Source organism: Protopterus annectens, chromosome 6.part1 (assembly GCF_019279795.1).
Source record: "Protopterus annectens isolate FY-2018-M chromosome 6.part1, PAN1.0, whole genome shotgun sequence".
Taxonomy (NCBI): Eukaryota; Metazoa; Chordata; order Ceratodontiformes; family Protopteridae; genus Protopterus; species Protopterus annectens.
In genome coordinates, this window is record NC_056738.1 from 272473804 (window position 1) to 272492666 (window position 18863).

General features: G+C 37.1%; 1 protein-coding gene across 1 annotated transcript in view; it reads right to left on the reverse strand.

The window, feature by feature from the left end:
* LOC122805507 (transient receptor potential cation channel subfamily M member 2-like) overlaps positions 1-18863 on the reverse strand; it is a 914064-nt gene that overhangs the window by 652298 nt on the left and 242903 nt on the right. Inside the window, exon 7 of the mRNA XM_044075701.1 lies at positions 5482-5537. Within this exon, the coding sequence (XP_043931636.1) occupies positions 5482-5537 (56 nt within the window). The remainder of the gene's footprint in view (positions 1-5481; positions 5538-18863) is intronic.

Genomic DNA, 18863 nt, shown 5'->3' on the forward strand with positions numbered 1-18863 from the left:
CCCAATTTGTATGTACTAACTACAACCTCTAAAACTACTTTAATCCATCTATGAATGCTATTGTCTCTAGTGTGGGACATTTTTCCATCTTATGAATGAATTTTTGGACAAAATACTTAATACTATTTTGGATGAAATACTTTGTACCACAGTGAAACGGATTTTTTCATAATGGATGGTACGTACTTTAAAGAAAGATGTATAATGTTGAATGGAAGGAAGATTTTATTTAGGTCGTTATAGATGTCAAGATCTTTATACTAATATAAGAGAGGAATTTGAGTTAAAGATATTTGAAATTTCTGGATTTTGAGACACAGATAAATAACTTTATACTTAGTTTTTTTCAGTTTAATTTGACATTAATTATATGATCATCAGTGCTACCTTCCTCTACACCTTGCTATGCAAACCATTATCATTAAATGGGACTTGCAGTGGAAGACTTTGTATGTGTGTGTGTGTGTGTGTGTGTGTGTGTGTGTGTGTGCGCGCGTGTGTATATATATATATATATATATATATATATATATATATATATATATATATATATGGTTCTACCTCACATAAACGAAACACCAAAACACCGACAACGCAATAACCGAAACCACATAACCGACAGTACAAAAACACGAAATCCCACATGCCTGACAACGAAATAACCGACGGTACACAAACACGATACTGCATACACTTCACACAACACAATCAACAAACAAAACACATTCCCGTCCAAAACCACATACACAACACAAGCACACCAAAATCCTACAAACCCACACTAAACCTCACATACACAGCTACCTACAACCCTAACCCTCCTAACTCACTTATCCCGCCCCTAACACAATCACTTACCTGACCCGCCTCTAACCCTAACTCACTTATCCCACCCCTATCACACACTTAACAGCCTTTTCCCATTTCGCATCCTCGGCGGTGCTTTCATCCGTCGGGTCGGTCTTCTGCTTGTCGATCTTCTAGGTCCCGTCGCGTCGGTCTTCTGCGCTGTCGATCTTCTGGGGCTCGCGATTTCCCTGTCGATGTTCCGGCGTGTCGTTGAAGTGAGGTAGAACCATATATATATATATATATATATATATATATATATATATATATATAAAATTTATCAAGTCAGATAATATATGTGACGTCCCTCCTCTGTTTTATTGTGCCTTCCGAAATCAGAAACACATCGTCCATGAAACGACGATAGAACATGACATGTTGGATGTATATCTCATCAGGGAACACTTTTTCGGCATGGCAGTGGTGATGGATAGGGATTTTTACTATGGGTCTATCAAGGGCATGCTTCAGGATGGTGAGGTTTACAAGGTTATCAATAAAGGGTGTATAGACAGAATTGTTAGGAAGATACGCATATTATTAAATGATTACCTAATGAGTTATTCTATCACGGTAGAGTTAATGCAATTTCTCACAGTAGAGAATCCAGTGGTGCCAATGTTCCAGGGCTTACCCAAAGTCCACAAGAGCTTGGTCACTCCACCCTTTAGACCTATTGTAGCAGGCAGTGGGTGGGTGACCGAACCTTTCTCTATTTTTATAGAAAAGCATGTGAGGCCGGTTTTGAATAAATTGAATGTAATACTTAAGGATACCAAGCAATTTCTTCAAGATCTGTATATATATATATATATATATATATATATATATATATATATGGTTCCCTATGAAACCATCGAATTTACACTACATCGAAAATGAGAAGATCGGGACTTCTATATTGAAATTGCAAACCAACGAAAACGGAAATCGTCGAAAATGAAATGTCACAGCACTTGTGTATGTTTAACGGGTCCCCTTCTAAAGACCGAACCGATTGATTCCCTAAGTGCAACAGTGACGGAGGTAGGAGTGGTCAGGTAAGTGAGTTCGGGTTAGGGTGCAGGTAGGTGAAGTGTGCGTTAGTGTCGGAGCTTGGGCTAGGGTGGGTAAGTGAGTTAGGGTTAGGGTGCAGGTAGGTGAAGTGCGTTAGTGTCGGAGCTTGGGCTAGGGGTGGGTAAGTGAGTTAGGGTTAGGGTGCAGGTAGGTGAAGTGTGCGTTAGTGTCGGAGCTTGGGCTAGGGGTGGGTAAGTGAGTTAGGGTTAGGGTGCAGGTAGGTGAAGTGTGCGTTAGTGTCGGAGCTTGGGCTAGGGGTGGGTAAGTGAGTTAGGGTTAGGGTGCAGGTAGGTGAAGTGTGCGATAGTGTCGGACCTTAGGGTTAGGGTTTGGGTCAGGGCTAGTGTGTATGGTATGTAGTGTAGTATAACTGTATTCATAACTTCTCTCCTGTATGTTCTGCACTTTCCATGTAGTCGATGTTTTCAATGTCGACGATTTCTGTTTTCACTGTTATGTACTTTCGATGGTCTAGTCTCGATGTAGTCATTCTCGATGTAGTGTAAATTCGATGGTTTCATAGGGAACCATATATATATATATATATATATATATATATATATATATATGTATGTATGTATATATATATATATATATAGAGAGAGAGAGAGAGAGAGTGACTCTACATTATTAGTAACATTAGATGTAGTCTCCCTGTTTACAGTCATACCGAATGAAGAGGGTGTAGAGTATATGAGGAGACATCTAGTGAACCATAGTGGATATGATAGTAGATTAATAGAATTGATATGTAGTTTTATGAATGTAGTATTACACAACAATGTTTTTGTGTTTAATGGCCAGTATTACCTGCAGAGACACGGGGTAGCCATGGGAACGAGTTGTGTTAATAGCTACGCAAATTCTGTGGTAGCACAATGGGAGATTGAAAAAAGTGTTCCCTAATGAGTTGTACATCCAACATGTCATGTTCTATCATCGTTTCATGGGCGATGTGTTTCTGATTTGGGAAGGCACAATTGAACAACTACAAGTATTTGTGGAGTTTTTACGTACTATATCAGATTTCCTTAGGTTCACTATGAAGTTCTCTAAAATATCAGTAGATTTCTTAGATGTCCAGTTACTAAGCAGCTGGATTCAACCATTACTATGAGTTTATATAGGAAGGAATGTCAGAGAAATGCCATCCTCCACAGGAATAGTATGCACCCTAGATGGGTGTTTAGAAATGTGGTCAAATGGCAAGGGATGAGGATGTCTTGATTACATCATATGGAGGAAGGCTATAGGAGGGGAATGGAAGAGTTGAAAGATAATTTTGGAAGAAGAGGTTATAAAGAAAATGAAACAATGGAGATATTAAGACACGTGGATGTACTAAGAGGAGGGAGGGTGAAGCCATACTTTATGAGACAAGAAATGGAAGAGGCGACTGCAGATGTAGCCACTATAAAAAGAGAAAATGATGGTGGAGTAAGGTATAGAATGTATTATACCAGTAATATAAATAGCATTAAGCAGGTCATTGAGAGGAATTGGCCCATTTTATTAACAGGTGAGAGGATAGGAAAGGAGGTAGGATTAAGCCCCAGTTATTGTTATAAGAATTGTCAGTCGATGAAGAGAATGTTATACTACCATTATAAACAAAATAATGATGGGATAGGAAATGTAGGAACCTATCCTTGTGGGAAATGTAGGTATTGTGAGCACATCGATATGGACTCTTGTAAATTTAAGCATCCAGATATAGGCAAGGTGTTCAAGTTTAATGTAAGGGCTAATTGTGGTACTAAGCATATAGTTTATTTGGCCCGTTGCCTGTGTTGTCAAAGATTTTATATAGGGAAATAGACCATTCTCTGAGGGAACAGAGTAGAGAGCACTTATATAGTGTGAGGATAGAAACATGAGTTATGCCATAGCTAAATATGTTCTTAATACTACGCTACAACTTGATTTTAAATTTAACGTGATTGAGGTCATGGGGAAACTGTAAGGTTGGGTAATGCAGAGAATAAAACAGAAGGGGCTGAGCTTCGGTGGATACTGAGGCTGAGGGTCGACAACGGAGTTGGGTTTTATGAAGTTGTGTCCCTCAAACCAGTATTAAAAGCTAGGGGGTTACCTAGATGATTTTAGGAAGTAACAGTTGATGTTTTTATGTTGTGATGGAATGTTTACATTTATTTATCATGATACATGTATAAATGAGTTGCTGCACCTTAAAAAACACGTTTATGTGAAGATGTCATCACGGAGGGGGTTGTTGAAAAGGAAGGCAACTGAGTATGATGAACTGTGAGTAAATGTTCTTAATGAATGTTTTAATTTAAATTGTTATATAAATGAGATACAGAGTGTATTTTTGATATTATGGTCTGAAGAAAACCACATCAGTGTGGTGAGAGCGCCTGTCTGAATCAATTGTGATTTGGTTGACTTTTATATGCTCGATGCTCTTCATTTTGCCGTTGCGCTCCTGAGTTGTGTGTGTATGTATATATATATATATATATATATATATATATATACACACACACACACACACACACACACACACACACACACACACACACACACACACACACACAAACATATATATATATATATACATACACACATCTACACAGACATATATGTGTGCGTGTGTGTGTGTGTGTGTGTGTGTGTGTGTGTGTGTGTGTGTATGTGTGTTTATGCATCTATATATAGATAGACATAGCCGGCCTTAGGCATAGGCCAACTAGGCGGCTGCCTAGGGCACTGGTCTGGTAGGGGCGCTTTTCCAGTATTTATTTGGTATAGTTAGACCAGGATGTGGGCACCAAGTAGTGTGGTTGGGGGCGCCATGGAGCCCTTTTGCCTAGAGCGCCAGTTGACCTAAGGCCACTCCTGTAGATAGAGTTATAAACTAAAACAAAAATAATATGGTTCAGTGAAACTAATGCTAATATTTACCACAGAGAGGAAACCAAAATTAACAGAAATGCAGTCTATAATTCAAAATGCATGATATAAACAAAGATCAGTACTAGACTTGCCCCAGTGATATGCAAATCTTAGTATGTGACTGCACAGTAAATTAAACATATACTATGTAAGTATGAAAGGTAAGGTAATGTTTAAGGAAACTTATCCCATGACATCTTTGTTTTAACCCAGTAACTTTATCAGCCCTTTCTGAAAGAGAAATATGTAAAATGCTGTTTAATTCCTGTCATCAGCAAATAAAATATGTTTTAACTTAACAGATCCGATTTTGTAATACCATTATCTATAGAATTACTGAAAACATGTTAAACATTTTATTAAATGCATTACATCACTTATTGTATTCTATGTTTAGTTTTACCCTGCAATGAGTTTATATTAATATTAACAATGTACTTGTGATCAGGTTTTCTGCAGTTACATTTTACTTCTACTGTAGTTAACATTGTTATTTCAGTCAAAACATTCTTGCTACTATGTAACATTAGCTATTGCTTTTATTAGTTGAGAAAATACTATTCTTAACATTGTAGAAAACATCAAACAAAATATCATATGACAATAAAATGTCTGTTCTCATAAGAAATGAATACCAATAACTCAAAATAATTCCCTCACCTGTAATGTACCAGGACCTCCTTCCAGAGCAATGCATACTAATGGTGTCTCAGTTCCTTTGAAAAGAAGAAAGAACTACTTAAGACAAACAAGACACCAAGAAGAAAACTTTAAAACTAAATGAAACATCTGTAAAACAGTATAATAAATACATAGATACATTCCCAACCTTTTTTTATTTTTTTTCTAAAGTATGAAATGGGGACACTTGGGAAGTATGAGGGAAACAGTACATAGAAAATACAAGGAAAATCAGGTATGTTTCTTTAGTTTTGAATAACATGCCTGATTTTTCTAGCATTTTCTCTGTCCCCCCCTCTCTCATTATTATTCTTTTTTTTTTAGAAGAAAGTCCGGGCAACTGGACTTTTTTAACTGGTATATGCTCGATTTATAATGGACATGTTGGTTGGGCTGGCAAAGCAGCATGTTCATTTTTCAATGTTAATGGCCAGTGCCAGTCATACTATAATTTTAGATATTCCATCTTATTGTAGATTTTTACATCTGGGGCCATTTTGCACATAATGCTGTTCCCTTTTCAATACATTTTTATTGATTTTAAAAATTCAAGTCACATAAAAAAACTAATACAATTAATAGGCCTTAAACTATTTACAATACATATTCAACATCTCTTCAATGAAATCTTAATTCATATATTCAGTTATTATGCAACTTAACTAAAGTCAAAGGAGGATTTTTGTTTTCTTAACATTTATTACTATATTTATCCAACAAGTTTAGCTTTATCCAGAATTTATAGTTAAAAAAAGTTGTCTTACAGTTCATAGTCATTACACTTCTATTCTTTCAGGAACATCTCACTAGCTGTCAAGATGAAATCTTGAAATTCAGGAGCTTCATTACTTTTACATCTTCTAGTAAATGATTTTCTAGTGATTGCCAAGTCCATCGGAATGCATGGTGATGTTTCACGATATAATTAGGAAATGGTACATTAAATAAAATTAACCATTTATTTAAGCAGCACTTGTCTGTCACAATGCTTCCATAAACTCTTGTATTTTTAACCAAAAGTTCCCCACACCCTCAAAAAAATAAAAACATGTGATATAATGTTATCTTCTGAATGTTTAGATATAGTTCATATTTTATTTTATTTTATTCTTTTGTTGCTTTTTTCATTTGATAGTGTTAAGTTTCAGTTCTGATGGTTGCGTGCTTGTGTGTTCATGTGTGTGTGTGTGTGTGTGTGTGTGTGTGTGTGTGTGTGTGTGTGTGTGTGTGTGTGTGTGTGAGCATGCATACTCATTGTGAGTAAGTATTTATGTGTGCAGTATGACAAAAAAATATATAGAAACCTCATGATAGTCCACAAACAAAAACGGAACATTGAAACACTTCTTTTTGCTTCATCAACATAAGTTTTACAGCTAGCCTAGATTTAGACTAACAGGAACCCTTCATTAAAAGTTACAAAATTTTTGATTTTGTATGCAGCACATTAGAGAACAGGTAACCTGTAAATTGCTACCTTGACTGAGGAGGAATGAGCAAATTAAGCTGCCTTGAAGCTCAAGCATTAAAAAATCCCAACAGCTGCCATTTTTTATGCTCATTAAATAGTGATTTACTATTTAGTGAGTGTAAAATTAAAAGAAAAAGTAAAAAAATAAAGAAAAAAAGCAATGTGTTTATATGCGTGTGTGTGTGTGTGTGTGTGTGTGTGTGTGTGTGTGTGTGTGTGTGTGTGTGTGTGTGTGTGTGTGTGTGTGTGTGTGTGTGCTTATATTTGTGACAGCATAAGTAAGAGTGAGATTGAGGGAGAGATACAGAGACAGCACTGATGTACTACACAGTACACCTGCATGGATTCATTAAACGTTACAAGGTAATGCTTGGTATTATTGACTTGTTTTATTAAAGGGAGAATGGCATACATCATCTCTTTCCCCAATGGTTAAAAGAAGCACTTTAAAACTTCCATTGTGAGAAAAAAAAACTCAGTCTGCAGCTCAGATGTTAAAACCATGGCACATACACTTAAAAGCAGTGTTCATTTGTGAGAGAAGAAAACTGCCTCGTAGTTAGTTCAACTCAACTAGACTGTCACTTATGGGAAAAAATCATGATAAATAGAAATGTGTTGGAGGTTTAGATAAATCCAGAGATGGCAAACAAAAAGTTGTAACTTATAAGCTATTAACTCAGGGGAGGCAAACAAAAAGTTATAATCTGTATAACCTATTAGCCTGATAAAATCAAATGTATAGGAGATTGATGTCTTGAATAAAAATATAATATTAATAAAAATACATAATAATGGCAATCAGAGTATCAGTTCCCGGGAAAGCTTTGAAATAGCTGTCTACAATTTTGGCAAGCATGTTCTTCAATCATGCATCCAAATCCTGATAGGTGAACCAATCTTCAGATGGTAATTCAAATTTCAAACAAGCCCCACTGCAGGGTAAAACTTTCAACCCTGTTTAGTAAAACATATTGCTGACATACCCTTTTCTTCAGTTAATATCAAAACTTGTGAGTGTAGCAAGCCTTTTCAAAGTATTCAATGCATACAATACTGCCCAAAAGGTATAATATTTATTTCCTTAAAACATTTGGGAAACCACTTTCTAGCACTGGCAACAGTGCCTGTCAGAATATTCTGTTTCTTCTAAATATAGCAAGCCCTCTTGTGTGTGACTGTGGAGGATGCAGACACCGGTCCCATGTGTACATCCCTCACCCAGCTTTGCTGACAGTAAATTCTTCCATAAAAGTATTTGTATTGTTTCCAGAGGATGAGGCAAAGGAAATCTAGAGAGTCATAATCCCCATGTGAGAAGTTGGGATATTTAAACCTCACAGATAAAACATGCATAATGGTACAAGGATGTAGAATGTATGCAAAGTGTGATGAGAATCGTTAGCTTTAAGACTGGCAGAGAATGGCAACTATGAATTTGCAAAACAGACAAAGGAATTTTTCTGTAGAATTAGGAAATGAGGTGGGAAAAGTGGAGGTTAAGAACTATCACATTAAAAAAAAAACTTGAGCTGAAGAATTATAGTTAACAAGGGGTTGCATGTAAGGAAGAAGAGATTGTGTTTTACTTCATATACCTAGACAAAGGTAAATAGCAAGTGACAGGCAAGATTTGAGGAAGAACATGGATGGGAAACTGTCAGTGTTACAATAAAGTAATAATATTAACTAGGAGTTTGTATCTACTAACTTGAATCTTATGCTGTCTTACCAAGCCATGAATATATTGAAGTCTTAAAACCGTACAGGTATGTTGACATCCTAACCACTGTTGATAAATTTCATACTCTTCTACCTTTAGTCAGAAAACTACATTTATGTTAATATTAAAACTAGGTACTTTAACAAGCAACTGTTTTTGTGCTATGTTGATGGGAAAGAAATTATTCACCTACACATAAGGCCAGATTCTCATTTGTGAAACACACATATTAAGATCAAATCACCCCTAAGCAAGCACCATAGTGTAGAGGGATAAATCCCTAACTATGACCCAAGTGACCTTGCTTTGATTAGCATCTTGCGTGGCTGATGCTGGCACCAGGAGAAAGGGACAGGCATACCTATCTGGGGGAGGCTTTCATCTGGGCACTCCCTGTGGGATGATGTGGTACATAAAAAGGTGAGTAGTTCTTGAATGACTTCTAGGATGGACTTAGGGGAGGGGAGGGACAAGTTCATAGGTCTTAGCACAAAAATCACTCCCCCCTCACTTGTCATTACAAGGGGATCCAGTAACTGACAGCCTGATAAGACATGATCGACAGACCACAATGCTTCCTACATCTGTCTCCCTTGGGCTTCAGGTTTCTGGCAAAGGCTCTTGCCTCCCCCATAGTGCCTTTTTTAGGCAGTGCCATGAGGTCAAAACTACCAACATGAAAATTTAATCAAAATGCAAATTAAAGGTCATGCTGCTAAATGCTAGGAGTCTAAATATGAAACTGCACTCATTGCAAGCATTCTTAAGCCTGGAAGATGCTAAAATTTGTGCAGTCACAGAAACCTGGTTCAAAGCTGTGGAGAGCACCCTAGCTATACCAGGTTGCTCATCCTATCATACATTCAGACCCCAAACCGTGGACAGCAAAACAAAGGGAAGTGGACTTGCAATATATATTAAAGACAGGCACGCCTCCAGGCTTGTCAAACAGTCCAACACACAGGAGACATTCCAGGTGCAAGTAATCATTGACAAGACCCCTATTCAAATCATAGCTAGCTACAGGCCCCCAGCTTTGACTCAAGATACCCACTCTACCTATTTGAACTTCTTTGAATCTATCAGGATTCAACCCTTTACCCCGATCCTGGGTGACTTTAACTATCGAACCATAGACTGGAAGAACTACTCATGCCAAAACATAAATGCCCAGAGATTACTTGATTTTGTCAATGCAAATGTTATGGACCAGCTGGTCAACACCCACAAAGGAAGTGATCATATCTAAGACTTGGTATTAACCAACATAAGTAACCATTGCAGAATCCCAACAATGTCATCCTCCCTGGTTAGATCCGACCACAAAGCAGTCGCTTTCGAGGTCAGCATCTATTATGCATTTCTTGGCACTTAAATTTAGTCCACAGCTCTGACACCAGTTGTTTATCTGTGTCAGCCCCTCCCGGAGAACATTTGTGTCAGTGTGAGATTCAATGACAGCTCCAAATTTGCAATCATCTGCAAATTTAGTAAGCCAGAGACCACTGACATTGGCCTTGACTTCTGAGAAGTAAATGCCAAAAAGGAGCATTCCAAGGACTGATACATGAGGGACTCCACTTGTGAGTGGCCTTTTTGTAGAGGTGGACTCCCTAATTCTAACTTCCTGGGTCCTGTCTGTGAGCCAGTTGGCTATCCATTGGGTGACATATGGGTTTGTACCTAACCTCTTGAGTTTGTCAACAATGCCCTTGTGGGGTATTGTGTCAAATGCCTTGGCCAGGTCAAGGAAAGCAGTGTGAATGATTTTTCCCTCATCCATTGCTTTGGTGACCTTTTCAAAGTCGTCCACCAGGTCTTGTAGGCATGTACTTGACAAAACCAAACTGAGTTGGGTCCAGTGTCTGGAGGTTTACTATATCTCTATTGATCATCTCCATGATAATTCTTTCTATGGCTTTACATATAAGTCTAGTGAGACTTATGGGTCTGTAGTTTCCAGGGTCTGTAGATGGTCCACCTTTGTGCAGTGGGATGACTGTTGCCTTTCTCCATTCATGAGCCATGAAGCCTGTTTGGAGGCTACAGTTAAATAGTAATTCTAGAGGCCCTGATAGGTCATGTTTCATGCTATTTAGAAGGCATCCAGGGATATTGTCTGGGCCCATTGATGCAGTGTTCTTTGTCTTAGAGAGAGCATTAAGGACCTGTTCTCTAGTGATAGTAGGGGGAGTTATATTTGATGTTATTTCCTGAGGGAAGGTTGAGGGGGAGAGATGAGTAAAGTTGGAGCAGAGGAGATTAATTTATCAGCCAGGAGGTTTGCTATATCTTCTGGCTCAGTATAAGTGGCTCCATTTACAATAAGCTCTGCACACAATTGTTTGTTGCCTTTGAGGACGCAGACCTAGCTAAAGAATGCTTTGTGGTTGTCCTTGGCCTGGGAGGCCAAATGTACCTCAAATTTGGCTTTGGTAGACTTTATTTATCTTTTGAATTGTTTGTTCAGTTTAATGAGAGTGCTTTTATCCTGCTGGGTGTTGCACCTCCTAATTTTTGCCATGATTTTCTTCCACCTGTTACACATCCAACTGATTTTGTGATTCCACCAGGGTGGCTTGTTTTTTGAGTTAGTTCTGTACTTCTTCCCGGTGGGTACTGCTCCCTCTATGCAGCTATTAACATGCTTGTACAGGGTTTCTGTGAAGAGTTCTGCATAGGCAGAAGTGTTATCAGGGTTTATGGGGGCTTGACATTTTGCCAGGTTCTCACTTAATAGTGGAAGGTCAGCCTTAGAATAGTTCCTGAATATTCCCAGTTTAGCTGGGGGTCCAGGTTTTATTTTTACTTCTTCAAAGGAGACCATTTTGTGGTCTGACCTTACCAGGGAAGGCATTACATTAAGGGGTGTGCAGCAGTCTCCCATATTAGTGAGGACCAGATCCAGTATGATTGCACCCCTGGTTGGTGTATTCTATCTGGTACAAGGGAGTTTGAGTTTACAAAATCCAAGAATCTCTGTGCATGTACATTTGGTGTCATATAGCATTCCCAGTTAATAGTGAGGTAATTAAAGTCAGCCATGAATATGGTATTGGGTTGGCTGGTTAGTGTTTCTAATAAGTTTAAATACATTGTCTGTGTTTCCTGGGTCATAGAGAGGGACCTATAGCTTGCAAGGAAGTGGTACTGGATTTTATCTATGGTGATTTGAACATGGAGCAGCTTAAGTGCATTGTCCTGCTTGAACAGCCTTGAAGTATATTTATTTTTGATGTAAATAGAGACACCTCCATGTTTAGTCCCTGCCTGTGAAGTAGCTGGTCTAAATGTGTGGAAGGCATTATAACCTTGCACTGCTGGTGTGCTCTCTGTGGCTTTAAACCATGTTTCAGTGACTGCATAGACATCAGCATTCTCCAGAGTAAAGAAAGCTTCTAGGGAGTGGTGTTTTTTGCTTAGATTCATAGCACTGAGCAGTAATAATTTTAGATTTTCTTGGTTTTGATTTGCTATGTCGGAAGTACTTTCAGTTTGGCATTGCCTAAAAAAGGCACTGTGGGGGAAGACAGTGTTTTAGCTACTATTCAAAAGCCTAGAGGGGAGAGGTGAAGACCATTCCTGCAAAGCAGTCTGTTGACCATCTCCTTTCATGCTGACAAATATTGCACCTCCTTAGAATGACACCAGAAACTAAGCCAATTATTAAAGTCAATCATCTTTTGTTAGTATTGTGGCATCATCCTTGGAGAAGGTAACATGCTGCTCAACTAGGCTCATACCAGCCTGAGACACATATTCTGAAAGCTCTATGATGTCTCTCTTTATATAGTCTAGGGAGGTATGCCTCAGGTCATTTACTCCCACATGGACTATGACTGAGTCATATTGGTAATTGTGGTCCAGTGACCTGAGTGCATGCATAATGTGGTGGATCCTAGCCCCTGATAAGCAACTGACCATAACTTTCTTCTTACTCAGCCTGGTGAGGGAACATCAATGTGTCTCACGATGGAGTCTGCAGTGACTAGAAAGTTGAATTGTGTGGTGACTTGCCTTATAGGCTTAGAGGTAGAGGCTCCATGAGATGTAGCTCTATGTGTTGATGTGGGTGTTGTTTTGAAAGAGCACATTTGGGGCTGCTGAGGGTATTTCTTATGTGTACTTTGTCCAGGAGGTCTTTGTGGTTTAGGAAAGTTACATGCAAGTGCCTCAGCATATGCTGGTCAATATGTCTGCTTTGAATTGTGAGTGACGGGTGCAGCATGTGTACTACTGACAACCTTATTGACATTAGGAGTACTTTTATGTGAGAACTTTGCCTCCAAGTGACATTGTATAAATACAGCTCTCACATATCCACCAAGCTAGTAACAGCAACAGTAGGAAAGTTCATATCCATGGCAACAAACCCTTTTTTATTGATTAGACTGTTGGACTGAGAATATCAGTCACTGTCAGGAGTATCCGGTTTGCAACTATGTAGACAGTGCTTGTTGCTGCAAACTAGCTGTCCTATGTGCATCTAGATATTGGAGAGATTTCAATTGTACCTTTACAGGAAAAATGTCACTCAAGGTGACTGAGTGTACAGAGCACTGCCAAATACTTGAGGGAAAACTAATACATAGACCTTGAAAATTTAAGAAGGAAGTATATAGGTGGGTATTCTGAAGTTAGAAACAAATCAACCAGTACTTACTGAAAACAAAGAATTAGCTTGTCAAGAATGATAAAAAGAGGGAAGTCACATGAATGGCTACTGCCTGGCTACTACTAATTCTGATCTCACCACAGCTTCACTCTGTTGGGACACAGTGCTCCTTTGTTTCTTCTCTCACCAGAAGCAAAATGTTAGCACCAATCCCAAGAAGAAAAGTAGGCCACAGCCTGTTTGGTGATCTACAGTCTTGTCCCAGATGATGCAAGGGTCTGTATTCTTGCAGCCTTTTTTTGGTGGATGCTTTGAATAGTAACCAGACCAATCAGGTACATCAAGCACAGATACTCACTCTCCAACCAGAAACAGTCAGGAATCAATGCACTCTGATCCTACTCTCACCAGGATCAGAATGTAATCACAGATTCCAAGCTGTCACCTATAAAGCAGTTATTAGGCTTTCTGGTGATCAGCAGTCTCCAGGAAATAATGTCCCTGTACTCCTTCTCTCACCATACTTCATAGAATATCTCTGTCCATACTTTTTTGCCATATATGACATCATTAACTGCCAAACTTTGCTCTAGCTGTTCTAATATTCTTTACTAAAGCAGACCTGGAATTATCATATCTTGATTTGTCACTGTAATACTGGAACTTACAGAAGGCTAACAGAAAACCAACCAAAACAACAAACTAAAAACTTACTGAAAACTTTGCCAGAGAATACACAACCAAGTATGATGAACTGTTTGTTAAAACAAATAATAAACACTTTCATCTAAAAGCATACAGACTTCTTTAGATAAAACCAGAACAATTCAAACTTTGCACTTAAATAACTTCCTTGTCACATGACACCAATCTAAGCAAAGCAAGTGTATATTTAAAGCAACAGTTGTCAAGACAAGTACATGTATTTAAAACAGTGTGTTCAAGATGTAAACCTGAGAATAACTGTTATTCATCACTAACTTAACCCAGGACCTAATAAAAAATAATGTACAAATGCTAATGCATTCTGAAAGAATAATAGTTCACTGTCTTTTCACTAGTATGATTATTAGCTTGAATAAAAAGCTGAAAGAATGATATGAACTATAAAGGGTTAATTTAGGAATAGTATAAAATGCTGAAAAATAGAAAGTACTAAATATGCTGGCATAGCTTAATTAGATATTGGCATCCGTGTAAAGGAGTATATTATTGAGAAACAAAGTCTGTAAAAATAACTGCGCAGATGGCAGCTGGAAGGACATCAATGAGATAAAGAGATATAACATAAAGAAAGATAAAGTTGGAACATCAAGTTTCAGATAGTGCTGGAACACCATGTTTCAGATAATGCAAGACTGAGTTTCCCTGGACTACCAAACTTGAAAGAATCAAGGACAAATAAACTAGAAGAACAAAAAAAAAGGATTATACAAAGGAAGATTGTAATACATCAGACTGAGAAAAATATCAGACTTTTTGGCATAAATATGAGTGTGTATAAACAAGCTTTGGGAAATTTGCCATAGAGAGCTGACAGCATTTATGTTGCATGCTTGTAGATCTGAAAGGAAAATGTAATAGTAAAGCATATTAACTGAAGATCTCAGTGTATTTATTGTACTTAGTACAATACAGTAATAAGACTAGTTTGTCACAATAAATAGTTAAATATGCTGTGGTATGTATGCATGTAAATGCAAGTAACAGCAAGAAACCAACAGAAGGCAGTATATAATTTTTCAATGGCGAGCCACAGTTGATGGACTGAATGGTTTCTTCTTGTGACAACTACAGCTTCTTTTTTATTTTATTCAGTTAGTATGTCAATTTACAGTGCAAACATTTGCCTCCTTCTTCTGCACAGTATTCAGTAGCAGAACAGTGCATCTCTCCAAGTTCCACAGATCCTGTACATTCTGCCTGCTGTTTGACCACCTTTTGAGAGAATCAATGAGGGACTTTCCACGCTTTCTCGACAGAAGACTTGGCCACCTTCCACACAGAAACTGGTAGTTTTCTTTTTGTTTCTCATTCTACAGCATGGATGCCATAAGAAAAAAAGTATTAAATGTAAAACTACCTTTCAGGTAGACAGTAATGACAGTCCAGCACATGTATAGTCAGGAATTAAAGATTGGTATAAACAGAAATGTAGCACATGCAGTACTTTATTAGTTAATGTTCATGTCAATGTTTTACGTAAATGCATTATGTTTGACTGGTATCTTAAACAGCAACATCACTGGTATAACAGTAAACGTTTATTGTACAAGTCATATGAAACTGCTTTCTGTGTACAATGTCATAAAAGTAATGGTAAACAATTACATGCATTATGTCCTGTCACCATGTGTAAAATGTTAATTTCAGATATCAATCAAGTCAGTTATTTAAAAAAATCTTCTGTACATCTTGCTAGACAAAAGTGGCATAAAACCACTGCACATTACAAAGCAGATAAAAACAGAGACAAGGTTCATGGTTAACTGACAAAAAGATTTAATAAACTTCTAAGACACAGTCAGAGTGAGTTCAGAAAGTTCAGACAACATATGCAAAAAGTTTTTCAAAAGTGCATAAGAGCTTTAAAGTCAGCAGAACAGAATACTGACAAATATAATCTGGTTAGTAAAGAGTTAAAGCAACAGCAGTTCACTATGCTGATAGAAAATAATTTACGATGTAGTATTCTACCTTTAGAAAATGGTTAAGCGTACGCAACACAAACTTTCATTCAATTAAAGTAAGGCACTTAAATGGTGATTTTAAAACCATTTCATATAACAAAACAGTTCTAGGGCATAGAAATCAAATGAGAGCAGTTAAACACAGAAAAGACATGATGTCACAAGACTGACATGCATGTATTTTCTTTTCACCTAAAGTGCAGCAAAAGGCAGACAACAGCAAATGTAAATCATGTAAATATGTCTGTTTTAAGCATGTGTTAGTTAAGTCAATATCTCTTTTGTTTTTTACAATATTTTGTAATTGTATAATAGCATAAAAATAGCAAAAACTCCATCAAAAACAGTATTCAAAAACAATATTATGCATTGTTAGACAAGTTTATGTTTATTACAACTGCATTCTAATATCAAGTTGCAAGTATATTAACGAATGACTAAAGGTGTGAGTCAGTGCTGAAGGAGATATAGGTTAAGCATCCTGATGTGCAGAAAGGAAAAAGGTAAGTAATGTGAGCTCAAATCTTTCCAGGCTGGAATGGGTAGTTACAAGGAATGTTGCATAACATAAAATGTTACTGGTAGTGAAATTTATTAGGTCAAGGAAACAAGACTGGTTCTCAGGCCAAATGGCTTACATTTTTCTAAAACATTATTGTTAAGTATTCACATACAGCATTAAGCAAAAAGTACAAAAGTCTGCAAAAATCCTGTTTGGTAATTGTAATAAGATGTCATACTTGTGCATGCATGTCATTAATAATCTGTTTGCAAGTAAATACTACACTGAGTACAGTCAGTACATGGGCTATGGTATGCAGTTAAAATAAATTATGCAGGTCCCTTTACAAAAAGGGAGGGTACAAATAGCTAGTAGTAACAGTAAATGTCTTTTCAAAATGGGTAAAAGCAATTCCTACTACAATTTTGACAGTATAGGCAACAGCAAAAGCTTTATAAAAATAATTTCTGTTTTTGAAAATGGCCAAAAAATGATCAAATCAAAAGGCAAATGTGTAAGACCAAAGTGTCACAGTCTAGGTAACAGCCAAAGGGCAAGCATACATTCAATTCTCACAGCATAAAACAAATAAACAATACTGCAATAAAATGATATATACTGCAGGGGGAAGGGCATGCTTTCAATTTTACACTAACTGTGCAAACAGTACTGCAAAAAGGACTCAAATAAAAGTACAAAGTGTCAATACCAAAAAATACATTTTAATGTTTCAAGTAATGTAATTAGTAGGCTTCAGTTTAATGCTAGGCTTGAAAACTGGACTGAGAGTAGATTACAGCCATGTATATACAAATGCAAAAACAATCTGTACAAGCAAATGTATTCTGTACAGTATATAGTAAATGGTTTATTTATGTAAATAAAGTAACAAATTATAAATTAGAAGAAAAAAGAAAATAGGCTTGAAAACTGGACTGAGAGTAGATTACAGCCATGTATATACAAATGCAAAAACAATCTGTACAAGCAAATGTATTCTGTACAGTATATAGTAAATGGCTTATCTATGTAAATAAAGTAACAAATTATAAATTAGAATAACAAAGAAAATTGTTATACAAAGGAAGATTGTAATACATCAGACTGAGAAAAATATTAGACTTTTTGGTATAAATATGAGTGTGCATAAACAAGTTTTGGGGAATTTGCCATAGAGAGCTGACAGCATTTGTGTTGCATGCTTGTAGATCCGAAAGGAAAATGTAATAGTAAAGCGTATTAACTGAAGCAGTTGTCTCAGTATATTTATTGTACTTAGCACACTACAGTAATAAGACTAGTTGGTCACAATAAATAGTTAAATATACTGTGGCATGCATGCACGTAAATGCAAGTAACAGCTAGAAATCAACAGAAGGCAGTATATAATTTTTCACATTCACCCTAAAAAATAAAAACAGATGATGATAAATAAATATAAGCATATTATTTTTCATATGCCTTCCTCTTGAGTAAGCACTTTTAGAGATATAATATCATTAAGCCTTGTGGGGAATCACTTAATAATGGAGCTCCTGATTAAACACAATCTTACAGAGATTAAAATGCTGTACTCTGACATCAAAAAACTAGATAAAACTATTCATGTAGATATTTTATTCCATTAAGTGCAGCCAAGATTCACATCTATTTTTTCAGATGTGGATAATACATGTTGGAAAATTCAACAATGGAAAATTAAGACGCTTGAGCGTGACTTAAAAGAATACACAGAGGGGAGAGCATATCCCCAACCCCCACTGACCATTAGGGGAGGGGAGCCTCAATTAAGTGATCAACGACCAGTGTCCTTCGAACAGCATGATGAAGTAGATCAGTACCCTTTGGAGTATGCTCCCTTCAGGAGGTCAGCGTTGATTTGGAACAGGAAAAACAACAACCAGGAGAATCACCAGGACCAGAGCTGGAATACAAATTATTCCTTGAACAGTCAGAACAGGAGGAGCCAGCGCAGACAAAGGAGGTGACTCTACATAATTGTAACATTATATTCAACTCTACTTGTGACTTTAAAATTTATAATTATAGTTCTGTTGATTTAAATACTTTCCATGCTGATTTGGTTTGTATTGGGCCAGTCTTTTGTACCAGCTAAGGGGCTGGATATAACAAAAGCTATTAGTGAGCTTAAGTTACTTTATATGTTAGGAAACTAAACCTTCAGTATTTGATGGCCCACAAAAACTTTACTGCATATAAATCAAGTGTTTTACGTATTCCTAGCACAGTTAACCCTGAGCTTCATCCCACCCTTAAGCTGTTTGAGCAAGTTTCTGAAATGGACATTAGGTATTTCAGGAATTCTAATCCCCCCACTTTCTTGGTACAATCTTTTTCAA